Here is a 23,763-nt window from a genome sequence, read left to right as displayed (position 1 = left end):
CCGGGGAGACACCTGAGGTCCCTGCACGGCGGCTTGGTCAGTACACTGGAGCACTTTATGCACTTTTTTTGCACAATTTAAATTTGCAACGCATGTACCCTTATATACAGGGGAATGGGACATGCAAATTGCCATAATTTTAATTAATCTTCACTTGATATATTATTGTATGTGTACCAGTAACACTAATTGTCCATTTTTTGTATGAAATTTGTATGTTTTTACCACGAATATTTAAATTTGGTGGGTGGGGAATTGTTGGTCATGTGACCATTCGAATGTGTATATATATACACCATGTTCACTTCAAAAACGGCTTGAAAAAGGATCTCTTGACAGGTGGATCTCTTGACAGGTGATAGATAATAGGACTTGGATAGATAAATAGGTGACAGCTTCTTGCATGTTACTGATCTTTAGCGACTTTACTGCTAGTCAGGGACAGGGGCCCCTTTGCAGGAGATTAGGGTAGCATGGAGGGACAATGCATGGTGGAGAGTACAGGAGGAGGACTGCAGGACAGCAGTGTAGCATGGAGGGACAGTGAATGGTGGAGAGTACATGAGGAGGACTGCATCATGAGAGGTCAGAGCTCAGACTGTTACTTGTGTTATCTCTGCAGCCTCCTGTGTGACCTGACTAATGGTGGAGGGAGGAGAGGGCTGCTACATTGCTATGATCCATGTTAGGGGAGGACTCCTCTGTGCAGCAGATAGTCATGTCTGGCTGCAGTTACCTTGTATCTGCTGTAGGCTCCTGTGGAGCTGGTAAGCAGTGGCCATCACAGCACAATATCTGCCCCTCCTCCTCTCTCACTTCCTATTGGCTGCAGTGTGTCAGGTGATCTCTCAGTGTGGAGAGGAGCTGTGAGCCTGTGGAGTGATCTGTAGTGTAGAGCAGCTGGCTGACTCCTTGTGCGCAGACTCGGCCAGATCAGCTGTAGCTCAGGACACAGCTACTACTAGGGGGCGCCAGCAACTAGAACAAAAGGAGTTATCTCAGTAAGGCTGCAGATTTTGTAATAAGTGTAAATGGTGAAAGTACTTGTCACAATGCATTGGACCCAATTACAGCCATTTGCTATGGTGACACAACCCCTTTAACAGTAGGTTACACAGCATAAACTCACTCAATTGTTCTTGTGTCAAGGGTATTAACAAGTAACAAGCTGCTGCTTTATTGCTACCAGCATGTAGGTAAAACTGTATACCGGAAACACACACTAGGGGGCACTGCAATGTGCAAAACAAGAGCCTCACTCTCCTGGTCAATTGAATGTAAATTACTGTGGGTATTCCTTGTAGTAATGTGTGCTACAATATGTAAGTAAGATTTATAGAGGAACTGTAGAGATATAGTTAATTACACTTTTTGAAAATCTTAAGCATTTTCATTTCTAGGGTCATATCTTGATCCTGTGATTTACTGGGGAGCATGTTTGAGGGATCCACCCTCATTATTGGAGGGTTGAAAAAAGTGAAGTTCTTGACACCAGGCGATGGGGTTTTATTAAACTGCCACAGCTTTTTTGAAGCCAAGGTGTACTATTTTTTGTTTTGGTTGTGCTGTAGAATTTGTTCCGTTATTATGTATGAGTCATTGTTATTTTGTTGGGTATGTTACAACGTGTTGTTTCTGCCCTCTGCTGCCGATCCTGGACTTAGCTGCTCCCCAGGCCCGATAGATTGTCTGAAACACAGTTAAACTGCAATTATACTGCTCCCTGTAGAAGGGATGCAGCAATAGACCCAAATTCCAACTGGTGTCCGTGAGAGTTATCTTGTGGAACATTAAGGGACTCCAATCCCCTAACAAAGGAATGGCTGTCATAAGGCAACTGAAAAAGCTGTGGCCGGATATTGTATTTTGAAAGGTACTGACCCTAAATCACAAAACCTCCCTGATTCAGGTGTTGTCTAGTGAATGCAATATTGTGGGATGGTTTTCTTATTTGAAGATTTGCTAAGAATCACCATTCTTTGCAGATCATACTGATAGATTCTGTAGTGCCACCTCCTACCGTAAATTAGTAGCCATGCATCTGAATTTTGTTGTAGATTTTAATGTGGATAAAAAAAATGTCACAGCTGACAGACATCCCCCTAGACCAGGGGTCCCCAAACTTTTTACATAGGGGGCCGATCACTGTCCCTCTCAGACCGTTGGAGGGCCGGACTGAAATTTAAAAATAAAAAAAATATAAGAAATTACAGCGCTAGCGGTACATGCAACCGCATCCGTAATACACTGGGCCCCCCTCAATTAATTATTTAATATACTGCACCCCTTTGTGAACTATTTTATTTATTGTCCCAGTTAAAGAATTGAGTCAATTAATTAGCAAATATGCTGCCCCCCCATTAATTTCTAGACTTCCCCTCATAATTATTTCCTATGCTGCCCCCCACCATTAATTATTTCCTATGCTGCCCCCGCCATTAATTATTTCCTATGCTGCCCCTCATAATTAATTATTTCCTATGCTGCCCCTCATAATTAATTATTTCCTATGCTGCCCCTCATAATTAATTATTTCCTATGCTACCCCTCATAACTAATTATTTCCTATGCTGCCCCTCATAATTAATTATTTCCTATGCTGCCCCTCATAACTAATTATTTCCTATGCTGCCCCTCATAATTATTTCCTATGCTGCCCCTCATAATTATTTCCTATGCTGCCCCTCATAATTAATTATTTCCTATGCTGCCCCTCATAATTAATTATTTCCTATGCTGCCCCTCATAATTAATTATTTCCTATGCTGCCCCTCATAACTAATTATTTCCTATGCTGCCCCTCATAATTATTTCCTATGCTGCCCCTCATAATTAATTATTTCCTATGCTGCCCCTCATAATTAATTATTTCCTATGCTGCCCCTCATAATGATTTCCTATGCTGTACCCTCATAATTAATTATTTCCTATGCTACCCCTCACAATTAATTATTTCCTATGCTGCCCCTCATAATTGATTATTTCCTATGCTGCCCCTAATAATTTATTATTTCCTATGCTACCCCTTATAATTTATTATTTCCTATGCTGCCCCTTATAATTTATTATTTCCTATGCTACCCCTTATGAGGAAATAATTAATTATGAGGGGCAGCATAGGAAATAATTAATTATAATTAATTATTCCCTATGCTGCCCCCTCATAATTGATTATTTCCTATACTGCTCCTCATAATTATTCCCTATGCTGCCCCTCCATTATTATTTTCTATAATGGCCCATAATCCATAATTTCATATATTAGGGCAGCCACAATGTTTCTACTGCTGTTTTAAAAAAATAAATAAAAACCATGTACTTACCTCTGGCTCCCCCGTCTTCTTTCTTCTGGCTGCTGCCGGACAGGAAGCGGTGCGCGGTCGCGTGATGATGTAATCACGCGGCCGCGCATCCAGGTTCAAGGAGCGATGTGCGCCGGGGTTGTCTTCCGGCCACATCACTCCACCTGCAATAATAGTGGTCGAGCACTATTCAGTGACGGGCAGGAGCTTCCTGTCCGGACGGCCTAATCATTGACCCTACTGGAGCGCCAAATAACAAATCCAGATTCGGGGGCTCGGCGCTCCAGTAGGGTCAATGATTAGGCCGTCCGGAAGCTCCTGCCCGTCACTGAATAGTGCTCGATGTGGCCAGAAACGGATGGGACGGGGGCCGGATAGAACCGGGCCGTAGTTTGGGGACCCCTGCCCTAGACTTAATCTAGTCTTACCAGACTTCCTATGGAGCACAAAGATAAACGACTCATAGAGAAGGGACCACCCAGAAAACAGGGAGAACTCTCATTGCTCGCATGCACAATCGGCATGGTCAAGATTAGAATATATCCTATTCTCCCATCATTACAGAAAAGGGTTAACGAGTGTAATATAAAAGACTTAGTGATTCTGCAATGGCTATGACCAGTTATCTGTGGCTGCGATAATTAGAAGACTGACAGAAAAATGGAGGATAGAACCATCCCCTCTTCTTTGGGGAGATGGGGGAGTATAGACAGACACATGACATGTGTTGCATTCAAATTACTCTTTATTTATAATAAAATCCTGCGACTGCCTCTCACAGGCTAAAAAGATGTCAGATGACATAAGAGTACACATGATGCCATAAAAGTCCTTTACATAAAGCAATGATTTAGTTGTACAATGTCTATTCTTAGGCAAAGTTCATTGACCTAGCACAGACTCATGGCCATAAATGTGTCCAAGTACACTCATTAGTCCAAGTACACTCAATTATTAGTTACTTTGTATTCACATTTTCTCCTTTTGAACACATTTATTGCCTCCTTATGCTGTTGCACCTAAACAGCTACTTCTGGACAGATCCTCGGAACCAGGACACTGAAATGTCATTCACCATTTAACCTAATAAGGAAATACTACAGGACAAATAGGGAAGGATTCTAAGAACGCTGTTGTCAAACTCATTCCTAAGTCAGTGAAAGACGCCTTTGAACCGGTGTCTTACAGACTCATATTCTTGGTCGATGTGGACATGATAATTCTGGCCACCAGGCTGGCTTTGATGATGCCTGATTTGATAGGTAACTTCCAGGTAGGCTTCATTAACGAGTGGCTGTAGCTAATCGAGGAAAGGGTTGGTGGTTCTGGATAAGGTCAGGCGCCAGGCCAGGAGAGAGGCTGGCCTTTGTAGCCTTAGATACCGAAAAGGCTTTCAACAACATTAGATGGGAATGGCTTGGGATGGTTTTGGATGAAATGGGAATCACAGATAAGATCCATTTCTATTTGGGGAGATATATGGCAACCCTAAAGCACTCTTGGCTCTCCTTGCTTTCTGACCCTTTCCGATTATGCTGCGGGACATGCCAAGGCTACCTCCTATCCCCCCTCCTATTTGACATGGCCCTTGAGCCTCTTTCTCTGAAATTCGAAGGCTCAAATATTTATAAGAGTATCCACACCAGGGGAAAAAAAATAGGTCAAAATAGCACTCTTTGTGGACAAAGTGAAACTATTCATGGCCGACCCACTGGCGACTTTCCCTGTTTTTAGTACCATAACAAGTATCTGGAGCGTTTTATGGCTGTAAGGTTAATGCTCACAAGAACTAAATATTGAAGCTAGGTAGACCCCACACAAACAGGAAATGGGATCAGGTAGGCCAAAATGTGAAACCCACTCAGAAGGAGATAAAATACCTAGGTATTAAGATAGGAAATGTCCCCCATCCTCACTATATACATTGAACTCTCCAGATTAACAAGATAGTGGCTGAGCTAGAAATATGGCGCTCGCTGCCATTGTCTCTTTTGGGACACTGTCACCTCATCCTCATGATGAGCTTTTCGAAGCTGCTATATCCCATGTAATCACTGCCCCTTCTGCTGAGAAACTCTGATGTTCAATCCATTATCAGAGCATTCTCAAAATTTCTTTGGAAAGCAAAGAAACTGCTTATATCCCTGAAAGCTCTTAAAAGTGGGGCTTAAACTTCTCGAACCTACAAGCTTAAAATTTGGTATGCCTATTTCATCATTTCCTGGATTGGTCTCAGGGTGCCTCTTCCTTTTCCAATTCATGTTTGGAATACAATTTCACTGCCCCATTGGATCTACTTGCACTTCTAGAAACTAAATGGCCAAAATTACCTAAGCAGATCAAATCTTCTTTACTTATAAGAGGACACGATGGTCACATGGAAGAAGATATGTAAACGTAGACTCTTTATCAAAGAGAATTACCTACTTATTAGGAACAGCTCATGGGAGCAGAATCAGTGTCACAGGACAGATGGATGCCCAGCCACCAATGTTCCCAATGTCACCATTCAGCCACTTCTTTCACTGACCTGTTGTATGATGTTTAAAGGTGGAGTTTTTCCAGAAATTCTATTAGACATTAAACTGCACTAACTTTTCAAATCTTTCTCCATTCTTAGGATTTCTTTCCAAAGTTTCGTGAAGCGCTATGAGTTGGTTACACCCTATAAGTATACTAAAGAAACAGAAGAGGAAAAAAAGAGAAAAAACTTAAGACAAGGTAATTTTCTTTTTAGGATAATATTCAAATAACTCAAAACTTTTATGATATGCACATAGAATACTATGTATATTTATCATTATTTTTTATAGCATCAGGAATTAACCTAAACTCTTTGCTGCCTGAGGGGAGATGTATAGACTTTTGCCCCCTATACATAATCTGGAAGTAATGGCTTTTTTTTAGTAAATGGGTTCTCCATACAGTGTCTCACACCTGTGCTGACATTAGGTGTGAAGAATAATAAATATAAAGAAAAAGGAATGGAACACAACGCAAGATGTATGGCACTAAAAATAAACAGTAGAAATTAGCTACAATAGTAGAAATTAGCCACAATTCTTAGCATAAATATAAAGGTGACTTACATCTGGGAAGAGGAGCTGCTGCGGTAACCTGACAATCCAATATTGTTGGTGATAGTGGATGTTGTAGAAGGGTTTAGAGAAGGGAAAAAAACAGGCTGGAACCGCGCTGCTCAATGTTCATATTTTAATTCAGGATTACAATGGACAACGCGTTTCGGAAGCGGAATGCCTCCTTCATCAGGTCCAAACACAAAATATCCTATTGTACTCTCTTAGATGATTGGTCCCAGATGTGATGAAAAGGGTCCCAATAACGAAATAGGGATCAGGCCAAAGACAAATAGTAGAGGATAGGAGATAAAGTGCGAGCCGGCGTGGGTGCTGTGTTGTGCCTAGGTGTGAAGAGACGCTTTTTTTTATATGTCAGGTCCTACTTTATATCAGGTGACTGCGTCCATCTCCCTGCAGATAGTGCTGCCAGAGGCAAGACTACAATCCAATAGTTGCTAAATAGCAACCAAGTTTTTCACTCATAATCTAACTTCCCCTTCAAAGTTAGAAGTTAGATTATAAGTGAAAAACATTATTAGTGTTAATAGAATTGTCAGAAAATAGATTTCGATTTATATTGATCAATCCGCAATCTGAGAGACTCCCACCTTTTGGCTCTACAAAATGTCCACTAGTTTCTATCTATGGCACTGTCTTAAATGAATATATGAAGTGAACTGTCAATAAAGTTTATGTAGCGAAGAAGGGACAGTACTCTATTTTCACAGTATCACTCCTACCACCTGTTTTTAAATAACCCATGTGAATATTTCCCTCTATGTAAATAAAAAAATCACAAAAATTATTGTTTATTAAATATTTTTAATAATGTTTAAGTTTTATTTGATGAATGGGTTCTTTTTGCTATTTAGCAACTATTGAATTGTAATGTTGAGTTATGGACCCAGTCAAAACCAAGAGGTCTAGCGTATACCCATAGCTCCCAACCGTCCAGATTTTGCCGGGAAAGTCCCGTTTCTCTTACCTCTGCCCCGCGTCACGGGCAGCTATGAGATTGTCACGGATTTTCCCCCCAGGTCCCGCTGTGTCCCAGCGCTGTGTCCGCATTGTAAATACTTTGAAAGCCTGAACTCACAGTACAGAATGGCTTCTACAGACATCCTTTTCAGAGAAGTGTCGGGCTTAGCGGAGAGAGCAGGGACCACGTCATCTGCTTCAGATCAGCATCTGTCCATATATGGTCACTGCATCTCCTAGGGTTCCCCAGAGCAGACATCGGGCAGGGAATCCTTTTCAGAGAAGTGTCGGCTTAGCATAGACCAGGGACCACGTCATCAGCTTCAGATCAGCATCTATCCATATATGGTCTCCAGGGCTTCCCCAGACACAAGCTCTTTATGTAATTAAATTAAATAAAGTTTTTCCCAGGCTGACATTCGAACCTGGGACCCTCTGCTTTGCAGACAGGAGCCTTAACTAACTGAGCTATAAGCCCAGTGATACAGAGCTGAGGATATTTGGTAACTAAGAAGTGTTATCTGCCATTTACACTGTGACACAGACTTACTGCCCTGATATATAGAGAGGAATCTTCTCAGAGGTTATTATTGTAATTATTGAGACTATTATTATTATAAATTTTATTATTATGGAGATGATTATTAATAATAGTAAAAATAATAATAATCATCTCAATAATAATAATAATCATCTCAATAATAATAATCTCCATAATAATAATAATAGTCTCAATAATTACAATATTCTCTGAGAAGATCCCTCCCTATATACCAAGGCATTAAATCTGTGTCACAGTGTAACAGTAGTCATAGTTCTTAGTTACCAAAATTCTACACCTTGTTAATCACTGAGATTATAGCTTAGTTGGTTGTGGCACTGTGACATTATTGTACATGGACACTGCAGGTTCTGGGTTCAAATCCCATTGAGGATAATTTTTTTTTTTTATTTAATTGAGATGATTTTTATTATTATAATATGGCTAAAATTTGGGGCGTGGCCAGGGAGTGATTGGGGGTGTGGCTTAGGGCGGGCCGCCATTTTGTCCCTCTTTCCCTTTCACAAATGTTGGGAGGTATGTATACCTCATCCATTGTTGTATGCCTGAGGCAAGAGGCTCAACTTGTCTCATGGTGCACCCCTGTATAGTATGTAAAAGGATAGAATTATATAAAATAACACATTTTTCAGACTATAGGATGCACAATATATTTGTTATCCCTGGCCTCCTTCCTTCTAAGATCAACATGCTGATCTCACCCTCCCTCTCTACTTTCCTTAAGCAATTAACCCTCCCTTGGACTGATTTAATGGTGGGAGGAAGTGCTACTTGCACATTGTACTGTTAATCTGCAGCATATAGAATCTCTACAGTACCTCATCTCGCGTTGCTTCAATTAGGCCAAGAAAATATGTATGTTCCCACATGTGTCATACCTACACTGCTTTCACAGTGAAGAAGGGGTTTACTACACTGGCTACATTTGTTGAAATTATATCATAGTTTATATGGTTAAAAAAGACACTTGTCAATCAAGTTCCACCAAGGAAGGGAAGGGATTGCATGAGGAAAGGATTTAGCGGAAACCATTCTATATAATATAACCATCAATGTTATTTAGGTGTAAAAAGCCATCTAGACCCTTCTTGAAGCTCTCTGCTGTCCCTGCTGTGACAAGTGCCTGAAGCAGGCTATTCCACAGATTGACAGTTCTCATAGTAAAAAAGCCCTGTCGCCTCTGGTGATTAAACCTTGATTTCTCCAGACTGAGACAGTGCCCCCTCTTCTTTTAATTTGATTTAATATGAAACAACTTACCACCATATTTTTTTGTATAGACCATTCATATATTTATATAAATTAACCATGTCCCCTCGTAGTCGAGTAAAATAAATAAATCTAGTAAAATATATTAAATTTTTCTGCTCCCTCCCCATGATGGCCCACCTGGAAGATGCCCATTGACCTCTGTCCCCACAGAGGGTCAAATGAAGAGAGTTTCCTCTGTCTCTCATCCTTAATGTGGGAAGGGTGGTTGCTATTCCTACCCAATAATGCCGCCTCCAAGTTCCAGCCCAGTCGGGGTTGTGGCTCCATCCCTGGCTCCTTCTGATCCAGTATTGGCTCCATCTGCAGCCTAGGGTGGCTAAAGATGGTGCCCTGGAATGACGTACTTCTGGCTATGACTGGAAGTGACGCTTTTATATTGGAGCTGAGCTACGATTCTGGCAGCAGCCTGCAGCTGGGGGATGGTCTCCCCCTTAGATATTTAAATTGCAAGAGGGTGGTTTCCCTAAAGTGTCTCTTTTCTCCAGTGTTTGTGTTGCAGCTCAGTGCTCAGGTAGTCCCAGTTCATCTGTAAACAATGAATTGATACATTTATGAAGGAAGAGAAGGAATAATTTATGGAGTTACAAATGTATCCTCTATAAAAAAAAAATGTTATCTTCCATAGCCACAGATAGCCAGGGGGCACCACCTAAGAAGCCACTCACAGAAGTTTCTAACTCTTGATCAGCCGATGCGCCTTCTTGTTCTACTAAAGGTTCCTCTGTTATTGTTCCTGCCAAAGAGTCTCAGGACATGGAAACCAAATACCTCTTTCCTATTGAAGAATTAGACACCTTATTGAAACTCTTAATGTGGAAGATGTATCCTCTAAGTTTAAGTCTAACCTAAGTCTATTTGAAAAGAGTTGTTTGACAGTGGTTCTTAAGGTGAAAAGATAACCAGTATTTTGTATAAACAGAACTTTAAAAGAACTGATTAACCGGTTCCCATTTTTTCATTTCCATTTTTCACTCCCCACCTTCAAAAATCTATAACTTTTTTATTTTTACACGTAAAAAGCTATGTGACGGCTCAATTTTTGCGTAACAAATTGCACTTCATAGTGATGGTATTAAATATTCCATGCCATGTACTGGGAAGCGGGAAAAAAATTCCAAATGCAGTGAAAATGGTGAAAAACCGCATTTGTGTCGTATTCTTGTGGGCTTGGATATTACGGCTTTCACTTCACGCCACAAATGACGCATCTAATTTATTCTTTGGGTCAGTACGATTAATTTGTATAGGTTTTATAATGTTTTCATACATTTACAAAAATTAAAACCTCATGAACAAAAATTTTTTTATTTTGCCGTCTTCTTGTGCTTATAACTTTTTCATACTTTGGTGTATGGAGTTGAGGGTGGTGTCATCTTTTGCGACTTTTTAGGATGTTTTCAATGATATTATTTTTAGGACTATACGACCTTTTGATCACTTTTTATAGAATTTTTAATTTTTTTTAAAATGGCAAAAAAGTGTCAGTTTTGACTTTGGACATGATTTTCCGTTACGGGGTTAAACGCAGTGAAAAACCGTTATTATATTTTGATAGATCAGGCATTTTTGGACGCGGCGATACCTAATGTGTTTATGATTTTTACTGTTTATTTATATTTATATCAGTTCTAGGGAAAGGGGGGTGATTTGAATTTTTTGTTTTTTTAATTATAATTTTTTTTTTTTTTACTTTTTTTAATTTTTATTTTTACTATTTTTCAGACTCTCTAGGGTACTTTAACCCTAGGTTGTCTGATCGATCCTACCATATACTGCCATACTACAGTATGGCAGTATATGGGGATTTTACTCCTCATACATTACAATGTGCTGATAGCACATTGTAATGAATGGGTTAACCCGAAGTAGCTTCGGGTCTTCGTGAGACCCGAAGCTACCATGGCAACGGATCGCCGCTCCCCGATGACGTCACGGGGAGCGGCGATCCTCGGAAAGATGGCGGTGCCCATGCGCTGTTTGAAGCCGCCGGCAGCTCTGCCGGCGGCGTTCTGCAAGAAGACACTCGCGATCGGTGCTGGCACCGATCGCGGGTGGTACCCGTAAGCCTTTGCTGCAATATGAATACACGGCGGGCGGTCGCAAACCGGTTAAAGATGAGTGGTAGGGCCTGCAGAAAAGCATCTCTGCAGCTAAACATTTTAGGAGCCAGTTAAGTTAGATGTCCAGGTCACAAAGGTTGTAAAGAAGACAGACCTTCCCTTTGAAGATGACACGCAGCTTTGTGACCCCATGGATAGAAAGTGATAGAAAGTGTAGGGAAAGAACTACTTTCGTAATTACAAGGAGAGCAAAACGACTCTTGCAAAGATAAAGGGAAGCAAGGATGCTGGAGCTACCATACAGGAGGTCAAAACAGTGGGTTCTTCTTCTCTTCAGGTGATTAGAACAAACCCAAGAAACAGTGACGTCCTGCTCCTTGAGCCTTTAACCCTCTCCTATCACCTGTGTGTTAGGTTATCTGGGAGATATATGTGATGAAAGATCAGTTACGCTGGCTACTGCACGCATCTTATATCAAGCCTGAAAACTTATAGCGGCATATTGGATCCAGCCTACTATCCCATCTTATGCCAAATTGCGTAGCAGATTGAATAACTATATCCGATTGGAGCGAGTGGAGTACAAAAAAAGAGGCACATTAAAGAAATTTGATGCTATCTGGGGAAAATGGATGGCCACTCCTGGACTGCTGTCTGATGCACTACTAAGAGATGCCTTAATACAGATTTGGAAATATCACAGGATGCTACTATAGGGAACCTACTGATACTGGATACGGTTTGCATTTAAGAGCCCAGTCCTCATAACCGGACAGGTCACTACTACAGCACACTGGTTTACTGTCCATTTCGTTCGGGGGGGGGGGGGGAATCTATGTTTTTGTGAATCTAGGTTTGTGTGTTAGGAATTGTTATAATTTTCCTAATGTATCACTGATGTTTGTGCAATGTAATGTTTGTACTGGATCTGTGTAATGAAAAAGGAAAATCGGTTAAGTGGTTAATAATAACAGATTTTCTGATTTAAAAAAAAAAAAAAAAAAAGGAAACAGTGACGCGGGGGTGGGGAAAGACTTCTAAACTTCAAAAACCAGTGGCTCCTGGTTACACAAAATCCATAGGTCCTAGACATCAAAAGGAACTGATAAACTAAAAAACTAAGGAGAGAGAGAAAAATGTGTCCCACAACAAAAGTAAATAACATATTTTGCTTTATTAAATACCATATATTAAAAATCCCCCCCCATTTCCGTCGCGTGCATGCCAGCTCCGATGCGCCACAATCCGATCGCGTGCACCAAATTCCCAGGGCAATTCAGGGGAAATCGGCGTAAATCGAAAATATTCGGGTAACACGTCGGGAAAACGCGAATCGGGCCCTTAGTAAATGACCCCCAGTGTGTCCACATTGTTACAGCTTCTTATGAAGGTGTACTTCAGTGAATCTGCTGTACCTAATACTATCATATTGCTATGCCCTTTTTCTTGAGCATTTTAGCCTGTATTTACTGAGTATTACTGAGCATTTATATTGAGAGCTGCGTGCATTTTCTCTGGTATATGTATGTATTTGATATTACCCAACCCTTATTTTGTCCTTTAGGGTGTTTGTTGATAGGTGTGTAATATAACAAACTGGTGCAGAATAGAATCCCAGCATCTCTCCCCAGAAATATATATTGAAACTGCCATTTCCTCAAGTTCTTCCTTAGGTACTCTATGGCAAGAAGAACAGTCACTGGTTGCCAAATCTGGCTTTATTCCTAATTTAAGAAATACAAATAGAGCATATTATCTGATGTTCAATTTAAAAAATCTCAACCGGTTTATCTCCTACAAGAAGTTTAAGATGGAATCTGTAACATCCACTACTTCCATAATTGACAATTACACCTCTATATGCACAATAGATGCAGATCAAAAATGCATATTATCATGTTCCCATTCATACATCATCTCATCTTAAGGTTTGCAGTGTCACAGGTGCTCTCGTGACCCACGTCTCAGGCTCACCCGTGATCCTCGGGCTCATCTTACCTCTCCCCATTCCTGACTCGTGGCGGTCTTGTGTGCGTGTCCTCGTCTCCTAGGAAGCGCTCACCTCGGCTTCAGAAGATTTAATGGGCCGCTGATTGGTGGTGCCCCTCTTCAGGAATTGGTTAAAAGCCGGTGTTTCCCAGCATTCCCTGCCGTATCTTCGTGCTACATGCCTAAGAGAAAGCTTACTCCTTTACCTTGTGTCTGTGATTTGATACCCCGTTGTGACCCTGGACCTGTTCCCGTTTACGCTCCTCCGCTGCCAGCCCTGACCTTCTGCTCTGCCTCTGACCCTCAACCTCTGCCACCTGTCTTGTCCTCCTGCCTGTCCTCAACCACAAACTTGCCTTACGACTCTGTATCTCGCCTTGGCAGCCACCGCGGACAAAGTCGCACCTGTGGAACGACCTGGTGGTATCACGCCGCAGCAAGTCCAACCCACTTTGCAGCGGACTGTGGTGAGGACCGGGTGCCACTTAGACTCCGGTCCCAGGTGTCGGCTTATGTCATCATCCACTGTAGTCCAGTGGGTCCACTACCCCTGAAGCCTGACATGCAGTATTATCTTCAGACAAATCTATGCATCACTTCCAAGCTTTTTCCTTTTGACATCTTCTCTGCCCCATGTTTTGAAAAATTATGATGGAGGTGGTAGCATTCTTAATGTGAAAGAACATTGACCCCTTAAGGATGCAGCATTTTTTTTAGCTCTCTTCACCTTCAAAAACTTTTTCACTTTTCCGTGCACAGAGGTGTGTGAGAGCTTATTTTCTGCATAACAAATTTTACTTCTCATGAATTATGAACCAAACATACCTTGAAAATGCTATAGCTACACTCATGCGGAAATATATATTCTTTATCCCTTGAACTAAGTGGTTTTGCTGAAAAAACTATCATAAAATTATGATAATGAGGTTCTGTAGTTCCTGTGGCTGCCCGGAGCTCTGCTTCATTCTTGTCCTGTTGTCCCTGACAGGCAGAATCAATCGCTAGTCTATCCACCAGCTACTATGTATGAGTCATCCAACTCCCAGGTTGATTAGTCCTGGCTGGACAGTTCAGGCAGTTCTTTTATGTTGAATCAGTTTTATTAAACATTGTAAAACAAAAACTCACAAAACATTAGACGGAGCCTACAATAATCAGTACATAATATACAATGTATGGTAAACATATATCCAGGTCATACATTATGCCTCCAGTGAGGCCCTGAAAGAGTATAATGGCCTTCCGGGTGGGGAGGAGAGCGGGCTCCACAGCTGAACTCTGAAGAGTGTCTACCATTTGACCGCCTTATCCCTTCCCCTGACAGCTATTCTTTAAAAGATAGGATGTGGTTTAGTTCCACAATTTGCAGTGAGCTGCGCGCCTGGAATGAGCATGTTAATAAGACTAGGACACAATACACGACAAGACAGATATTTAGACAGATACAGTAAGGATAGAATACACAAGGAGGAGGGGTCCTGTGGAGCGTGTTCTGTAAGGTGTGAGGGAAACTTCAGGGATTCCCCGTCTCCCGTGACGAGGCTATATATGCCCCTACAGGAGATTTAGGGAAGTCTATCCTGGTGCCTGAACTTCAAAAAGGCCCTTAAAGTCCTGGGAGTCCCTAAAGCTCATCCAAGGAGACCATACGTGAAGAAACTTTTCATGGACTTCTGGTGTTAAGATAGCCAGTTCCTCCATGCGGAACAGGTGAGACATTTCTTTGGCCCATTTGGCGAGGGAAGGGCAGGTGGTGGACCGCCAGTGGCGTGGTATTACTGCCCTAGCAGCAAATAGGCAAAAACGTAGTATGTCCTTCTTTTGAGCTCCGATTTGACCAGGAAGAACCGAGAGAAGGGCCACGTCTGGACATGCGGTCACTGTTTTGCCCGAAATTCGCTGGTACATGTCGAACACCTGACTCCAAAAGGGCTTAAGGGCTTCACAGCTCCACCAGACATGCAGCATATCTCCTCTATCGGTTCAACAGCGCCAGCATATGTCCGAGACCAAAGGGAAGGCTAGATGCAACACTGTCGGCACCCGGTACCACCGTGATACTATCTTGTAACCCTTTTCCTGTGCCGAACAAGCGGAGGATATTTTGTGCGTAAAAAGGAAAGATTTGTCCCAGTCTTCATGTGACAGGGAGGTTCCCAGCTCGCGTTCCCAGCTTCTGACGAATGGGAGTTCTGAAGTCTTGGAGTCGCCCGACAGGATGGAGTAAATTTGGGAAATAGCATGTGGTGGGGCTGGTACATGTCGAACACCTGACTCCAAAAGGGCTTAAGGGCTTCACAGCTCCACCAGACATGCAGCATATCTCCTCTATCGGTTCAACAGCGCCAGCATATGTCCGAGACCAAAGGGAAGGCTAGATGCAACACTGTCGGCACCCGGTACCACCGTGATACTATCTTGTAACCCTTTTCCTGTGCCGAACAAGCGGAGGATATTTTGTGCGTAAAAAGGAAAGATTTGTCCCAGTCTTCATGTGACAGGGAGGTTCCCAGCTCGCGTTCCCAGCTTCTGACGAATGGGAGTTCTGAAGTCTTGGAGTCGCCCGACAGGATGGAGTAAATTTGGGAAATAGCATGTGGTGGGGCTGCGTCCAGTCGAATAACCCCCTCAAAGGCTGTAAGGGAATCGGTGAAGGCCGCCGAGTGACCTGCCCCACTGTAATGGACCGTAATTGTGAGTACTCGAACCAAGAGCTACCCGTGTGGCCCTGGCGTGGATTGAAATCCCTGTGGTGATCCCTGCAGCAGGTCGTACATCCATGGGTCCTCCAAAACCCCCCAGCCCAGAAAGGACAACTTAGCAATTCCCGGTTGGAATCCTGGATTCTGAAAGATCGGGGTGAGAGGGCCAAGCTCGCGGGACAAGGATTATCAGTGATCTCCATAAGCACAACACATCCCTAAGCAAGATCGCCTTCGGCGCAGGAGCGGGGAAGGTCCCCGCTGGAACCCAAGGCAACAATTTAAGGAGTGATGGGGAGCACGTTTGTTCCAGGGCAACCCATTGTTTGGATACCGTGTTATAAGTCCAGTCGAGCAGTCTGAGAAGTAATGATGCTCTGTGGTAAAGTCTAAGTCGGGGAGGCCCCCCCCCCATTGTGTTTGGTCTAATCAACGTCTTCCAAGCTATTCTAGGGCGCTTAGATCCCCAGATGAATCGCAACATGGCAGATCGTAAGGTGCGGAAGAAGCCCGAGGGGGCGAAGGATCGGCACGCCCTTAAAAATGTATAGAAAGCGTGGGAGCACATCCATTTTTAGGACATTAATCCTGCCGAACCACGAGAGGCGCTTACAGTCATATGCTTGAAGGTCTTTCAGAGTGCGATCCAGAAGGGGAGAGTAATTAAGAGTGTATAACTTCGACAGATCAGTCGGAATCATCACTCCCAGGTATTTGAGGGACGTCTGCCGCCACTGAAAGGGGAAGTTATCTTTAATGTGGTCCACCTCTGACGCTGAAAGTGATATGTTAAGAGCCTCAGTCTTGGTATAGTTTATTTTAAAGTCACTAACCGCGCTATATCTCTTGAACTCTTGTATGAGCGATGGGAAGGAGATCCTTGGTTGGGAGACATACAACAACAGATCATCTACGTACAGCACAGCCTTGCAATGTCTGGATCCCATTGTGATCCCTTGGATATTAGGATTTTTCCGGATAGCTGTAGCTAAGTGCTCCATCACTATGACGTATAATAAGGGCAAGAGCGGGCACCCCTGCCTAGTACCATTCCTGATTGGGAAGGACCTGGAAAGGTTCCCATTAACTCTCACCCTAGCGGTGGGATTGGAATATAGGGCCAGGAACCTAGGTCCCAACCCGATCTGTCGAAGTACCGCCACCATGAAGCCCCAGTGGACCCTGTCGAAGGCTTTTTCCGCATCTACGGATAGTAGACAAGCGGGTATGAAGCGCGCCTGCGCATGGGACATTAGGAGGATAATTTTGTTTAAGTTATCCCGTGCCTCCCTTCCCGGGATGAATCCAACCTCGTCAGTGTGTATTACTGTCGGGATGTGGGGGGCCAACCTTTCCGCCAAAACCTTAGAAAATAACTTCACATCCATATTTATTAGGGATATGGGTCTATAGCTAGCTGGGAGCGAAGGGTCCTTAACCTTTTTGGGCAGCACACTAATGTCAGCTTCCATATTGCTGGGGGAAAAGCCTGAGGATACGGCACCATATACTTTGGCTAGCAGAGGGGACAGCAATTCTCTGAATTGTTTAAAGAAGGCCGGGGTAAACCCTTCAGGCCCAGGACTTTTACCAGCGGGTGTGTCCTTAATTACAGCAGAGACTTCTGCCGCCTCTATATCCTGCTCCAAAGTATCAGTGACTTCCGTGGGCAAAACTGGTAGGTATGTCTCCGCCACGTACGAATTTATGTGGGAATCTTGGAAGCAAAATGATGTTGGTCTCTCTGTACTCCTAATGTCATATAGGGAGGTGTAGAAGGAAGCGAAACTGTCAGGGTGGAAAACCTCCGTTCCCTTTGGACCTTTGATCTTGGGGATGTAGGAGGCCTGGGAGCGGGGGTGTAGTAGTCGGGACAGAGGTCTGCCGCATTTGTCTGCGTGGTCATATAAATAGCTCTGAAACCGAGCCCGATGTTGCAAGTATTTTTGGTCCAAGAGAGACCTTAACCCCTTAAGGACGCAGCCTGTTTGCAGGTTAAGGCTCGCAACTTTTTTTTGAAATTTGACCTGCGTCTCTTTATATGGTTATAACTTTTGAACACTGTTACTTATCAAAGCGATTCTGATATTGTTTTTTCCCCACATGTTGTACTTCATTTTAGTGGTAAATTTTGGCTGATACGTTTTGCGTTTATTTACAAAAAAAAAGAAAAAAGTGATGAATTTTTAGAAAAATTTGCCATTTTCGAAATTCAAAATCACCGCGTTTTCAGGCAGATAGATTTACCACCTAAATAACTTGCAGAATAACATTTCCCATTTGTCTACTTAACATTTTCATAATTTTTGAAATGTTTGGATAATTTATTTTGACGTCACGCGGCCTACAAATCGAATAGCGATTTTCCGTATTTTCGGAATTGACTATTTTGGGGATAAATACTGTTTGAAATCAAATTTTACATATTTAGCAACAAAACCCCCTATATAACCAACCCATTTTCAAATCTGCACCCCTCAAACTATCAGAAACAGCATTTACAAAGATTGTTAACCCCTTGAGATCTTCATAGTAATTGAATCAAAATGGCGGTGAAATTTAGAATGGTCAAATTTTGTCGGTTATACGTTCATCTAGCCCTAAAATTTACACATTTCCAAAAGATAAAAAGAGAAAACTCACCATAAAATTTGTTCTACAATGTCTCCTGAGTGCAGCGACCCCCCACATGTGGACATTACTTGTGTTATGGGGGCACAGCAAGGCGCAGAAGGGAAGGAGCACCCTGCAGCTGCCAGGATTTTAGTTTCCTCGTTGCCCCCTTTTGAAGGCTATAACATTTTCGCTTTTCCGTTATTTGGGCCATGTGACGGCATTTTTTTTGCGGGACGAGATGCTTTTTCCAGTGTTACCATTTTGGGGTTGGTATCACCTATTGTTGAAAATTTTGGAACTTTTTTTGAGGTCATGAGTAGAAAAGCATCAATTCTGTACTGGATTTTTTACTTTTTTTTTTTTTTGTGTTCACCGTATAGCCTAATAATCATGTTATCTTTATTCTATGGGTCGATACGATTACGGGGATACCAGACATGAATATTTTTTCTTATGTTTTACTAAATTTGCCAAATAAAACCCTAATGTGGGGAAAAATCTATCATTTTTGCATCGCCGTCTTCCAAGTGGCATAACATTGTTACGTTTTTGGCTACAGAGCTGGTTGATGGCTTGTTTTTTGCGGGACATGTTGTTCTTTGCAACAATATCATTCTGGAGTACATATGTTTTGTTGATCACTTTTTATTGCATTTTTAGTGGGATATAATAGGTAAAAATCATAATTTTTGGCGGGTTTTTAACGTTTTTTTTTTACGGCGTTCATCATATGGGTTCAATAGTTATTTAGTTTTATTCTATGGATTGTTACGGACGCGGTGATACTATATATGTGGGGTTTGTGTTATGATTTAGACTTTTTTGAGTGTTATATGTCTCTTTATATGTTTTGGGGCTTATGGGCATTTTTAGTGATTTATAAAGTAATTTTTTATTGAAAAACATTTTTTTTACATTTTTTTACATGATCCACCATGGGATATGAACAAGCAATCATCTGATTGCTTGTTCTTGATAATACTCTGCAATACTAATGTATTGCAGGGTATTATCAGTGCCAGCCTATGCAGATGCATAGGCTGACACTTTGCCTTTAAGATGACGTCACAGACGCCATCTTAAAGGTAAACCCTCAAGGCTTCTCTGGGGTCCCGATCGGACCCCAGAGGTGGCAAAACAGCAATCGGCCCCCCCGAAAACGGTGCGGGGGGGCCGATTGTGATGTAAAGACCCCCAGAAGGCATGTTAAATGCCGCGGTCGCGTTGACCGCGGCATTTAACGGGTTAAACACCCGCGATCGGAGCCCACTCCGACCGCGGGTGTTAGCCGGGGATGTCAACGGTAGATTACCGTTGAAATCCCGCGGCTAACGATGCCGGTTCGGCTGCTATACAGCGCTGAACCGGCATCGTCTCTGCGCAGTAGCTGTACTGCGCTGAGCGCTATTCGCGGGACTCAGCGCAGTACAGCTACGGCGCAGAGCGGTAAGGGGTTAAAAACTAGCTGGCCCCTGACAACCCAGCCAGGTCGGATGCAGTCAAGGAGGACTTGTGGCACAACTCCAGTGTCTGGATCTGTGCCGTTAGGGCAACAATCCATGCATTGTTTTCTGACTTGAGGCGGGTACCGTGACGAACAAAGATATCCCGCAAGTCCCCCTTGAGTTGCTCCCACTGCTGAGGAGAGTGTGCCGGTGCGCTCCACTCCGGGCCATTGATAACGGAGGCTATATGCTCTCTGATCTCCTCTGCACAAACGGAGTCCCTGAGGAGGTTGTCTTTTCGTCTCCACCTCCACGGACTGCGACTATGGCGCTGCAAGGACAGTGTCAAGAAAACAGGGGCATGGTCAGAAAAGAGAATGTTCCCAATTGATGCCGTGGGTTCCCATTTAAGGGTGTGTGGCTCAAAGGCAGTTCTTTTATGTACAGAAGCCACCCAGTATTTTTCCAAGGTCCTGAATTTTTTAATTGCTTTTGCTCGGTTCAGGGATTGAACAAGATATGTTTCTCTGTCAGTGTACCTGAACAATCAGTAATATGGCTTCAAGGCAATTGTGTGAACGCATGGTGCCCATCTGAAAAATAAAGAGATACAATGCAAGTGTGAACCTGGTGGCCCCCACTGGTTTTTAGCTGCGAACAGGGCCTCGTTCACCTGCACCCCCGCAGCGCTTTAGCACCTAACCATCTCTTCCTCAAGGAAATCTTCACTATCCCTGCACCATTCATTAGTGTAAGGGTATCCTAAAGGCGAACCTAACTATCCCCTGATGAGCCCAAAAGGGTGAAACAGGCCCTGTCGGGATTTGGTTGCGCAATAACCCTGTGACATATTCTTTACTTTGTCTTTATCAAACACATCTCTTGCACTTATTTGCATTTGACTGGGACTATACCTATAGACTAGGTCCGTCAACAGGGCCAGTTATCTAGGGTAAGGTTCCGGTTGGGGCCACAACTCCGAGGTTAGGTCATCAGGGTGTTCTAGACCTTGGATATAGGGCATTAACAGGGAGAGTGCGAGCCATTCTGACCCTTGCCTCTAACGCCAACAGTCACATCACCCTGATTCTTTCTCTTTTCTGCACTCTATTTGGACACAAGGTGCCCGTAACCACCTTACTGACATTTTTTTCGGCATCATAACGAACGAACATCCGGAGACCAGAGTGTAGATATGGATCTTCGATATTACAAGATGTGTAGCCCATAAAGGTGAGCTTTCCCCTCTCTTTGCAGATACGTATATATACTTTTGAACTTTACAAGGGGGCCACCAGGTTCACACTTGCATTGTATCTCTTTATTTTTCAGATGGGCACCATGCGTTCACATAATTGCCTTGAAGCCATATTACTGATTGTTCATTTTTAACTATTTCAGTAAAAGCTAAGTTTTAAATCACGACTTGTATTTCTCTTGCATATTTCATAGTGGTTTAGGCTTCTCTCATCTAGTACCATTTGTTGAATCACAATCTTTGTAATTTTCTGTCAGTGTACCTACAGCATTCTCAAGGTTTAGTTCACAATGCATTAAAGCAAATAGTAGATTTCCTTTAATGTAGATAAATGTAAAGTTATGCACTTGGGACATGGAAACAAAAAATACAATTATGTTCTAATCAGTCAATTACAATCAAGAGAGGAATAGATTTTTTTGATTAGGACATAGTTTTGCCCTTATACAAATCACTGATCAGACCAGACATGGAATATTGTGTACATTTTATACAGTGTATAAAAAGGACATAGTAGAACTGGAACGGGTGCAGAGGAGAGCAACCAAGAACTTCTGAGGGGTGACCTCATTACAATGTATAAATACCTGAACAGGCAGTACAAGGATCTCTCCAAAGATCTTTTTATATACAGGCCTGTGACCAGGACAAGGGCAAATCCTCTACGCCTACGAGGAGAGGCGGTTCTGCCATCGCCATAGACGGGGATACTTTACTGTATGAATAGTAAGACTATGGAACACTCTGCACCAGGAGGTTGTTATGGTAGCCATGTACTGTACATGTTTCCAGCCTCATGTACTTTGATACTATGACAGACTTGAAAAATCTGACTTAGCTCTTTATGAACAAAAGACCACGGTACTGAAAGCAGCATACCAAAAGATATTTTGCGGGGGGCGGAAAGACACGTTCTTTCTATTTTAGCAACAAGTGGACCTGTTCGCTGCAAGTAGAAATACAAAATGTCCTCTTTTCTACTCACATGGAGCATGGGAACCACAATCTGTTCAGGATGCTTTCAGGCACAAATGCCACTAGCATATGCATTCCCTCCTATTCCCTTAATATCAAGAGTCCTCTACATGGACGGTGCCAGGGTGCTACTGATATGCCCTAATTTGACAAAAAGGAATTGATACTTTTTCCTAAGATCTTGCAGGATCCATTACTGCTACCCCCAGAGAATGGTCTCCTGTTTCAACAACCAGTATTTCATCCAAACTCAGAGTGTCTTCACCTGGCAGCCTAGATTCTCAAGGTTTATCTGCAAAGTTTATTAACCCCTTAAGGACGCAGGGTATTTTCGCTAATTTCTCACTCTCCATCTAAATAAATCCATAACTTTTTCATTTTTCCGTGTATAGAGCTGTGTGAGGGCTTATTTTGTGCGTAACAAATTTTACTTTCCCTTGATGTTATTTATTATTCCATGCCATGTAGTGGGAAGCCGCAAAAAAATTCCAAATGTGGAAAAATTGAAAAAAACTGCATGTGCGTCATGTTCTTGTGGGCTCAGTTTTTACGACTTTCACTCTGCGCTCCAAATAACACCTCTACTTTATTCTTTGGTTCGGTACGATCGCGGTGATACCAAATTTATACAGGTTTTATTGCGTTTTAATACATTTTCAAAAATTAAACGAATGTGTACAAAAAAGAAAAAAATTTTTTTGCCATCTTCTGACGCAAATAACTTTTTCATACTTTGGCGCATGGAGCTGTGTGAGGTGTCATTTTTTGCGAAATGAGCCGACGTTCTCATTGCTACCGTTTTGAGGACTGTGCGACATTTTGATCATTTTTTATTACATTTTTTAATGTCATCTAAAAAGGTGTAAAAGTCGCGTTTTGGACATTTGGGCGCCATTTGCCGCCATTTACCGCCATTTGGGCGCCATTTGCCGTTCCGGAGGTCACCGCTGTCAATAACCGCCGTCAATAACCACAGGCTCATTGTAATGCATGTGCAGAAGCCATGTATCCTCGGGTCAAACGAAGACCCGAGGCTACCATGGCAACCGATCACCGCCCCCCGATGACGTTCGGGGGAGCGGCGATCGGAGGTAAGATGGCGGCGCCCATGCGCCGCCAAACGTAAAGTGCCGCCGGTGACTTTGCCGGCGGCAAAGAAAAGGCTTGCACCGACCGCAGGTGATAGCGATGGGTCTTTGCTGCGATATGCAGCAAAGCCCATCTCTGTATGAAGAAGGCTCAGCCTGTAAGCCTTCTTCATACAACCTTCACAGCTCCATGGCGGATATATCCGTCACGGAGCGTGAAGGGGTTAAGACTCTAAAGTAAACCGTGTCAAGCTAACTTAAATATTTTGCAGATTTTCCTTTAAGCTGAACTTGATATGGGACTTTCTACAAGCACCCTGAACGTCCAGAACCCGAGGAATCTGTTTGAGGTGGAGAGATAATCCCTCAGACATGAGAAGGATTGTTCTTAAATATCTTCAGGCTATGGAATCTTGGTGTAAGGGTCATAACCTTC

The 23,763-nt window shown here is 42.8% G+C and overlaps 1 protein-coding gene across 1 annotated transcript in view; it reads left to right on the top strand.

Moving 5' to 3' along the window:
- The window catches only part of MYO19 (myosin XIX), a 521,756-nt gene that overhangs the window by 454,766 nt on the left and 43,227 nt on the right, over nucleotides 1–23,763 (top strand). The window contains exon 19 of the mRNA XM_072133499.1: nucleotides 5,923–6,023. Within this exon, the coding sequence (XP_071989600.1) occupies nucleotides 5,923–6,023 (101 nt within the window). The remainder of the gene's footprint in view (nucleotides 1–5,922; nucleotides 6,024–23,763) is intronic.

The sequence above is a fragment of the Engystomops pustulosus genome, chromosome 2, assembly GCF_040894005.1.
Source record: "Engystomops pustulosus chromosome 2, aEngPut4.maternal, whole genome shotgun sequence".
In the NCBI taxonomy this organism is placed as follows: Eukaryota; Metazoa; Chordata; class Amphibia; order Anura; family Leptodactylidae; genus Engystomops; species Engystomops pustulosus.
This window is presented reverse-complemented; position numbering and strand designations above follow the sequence as displayed.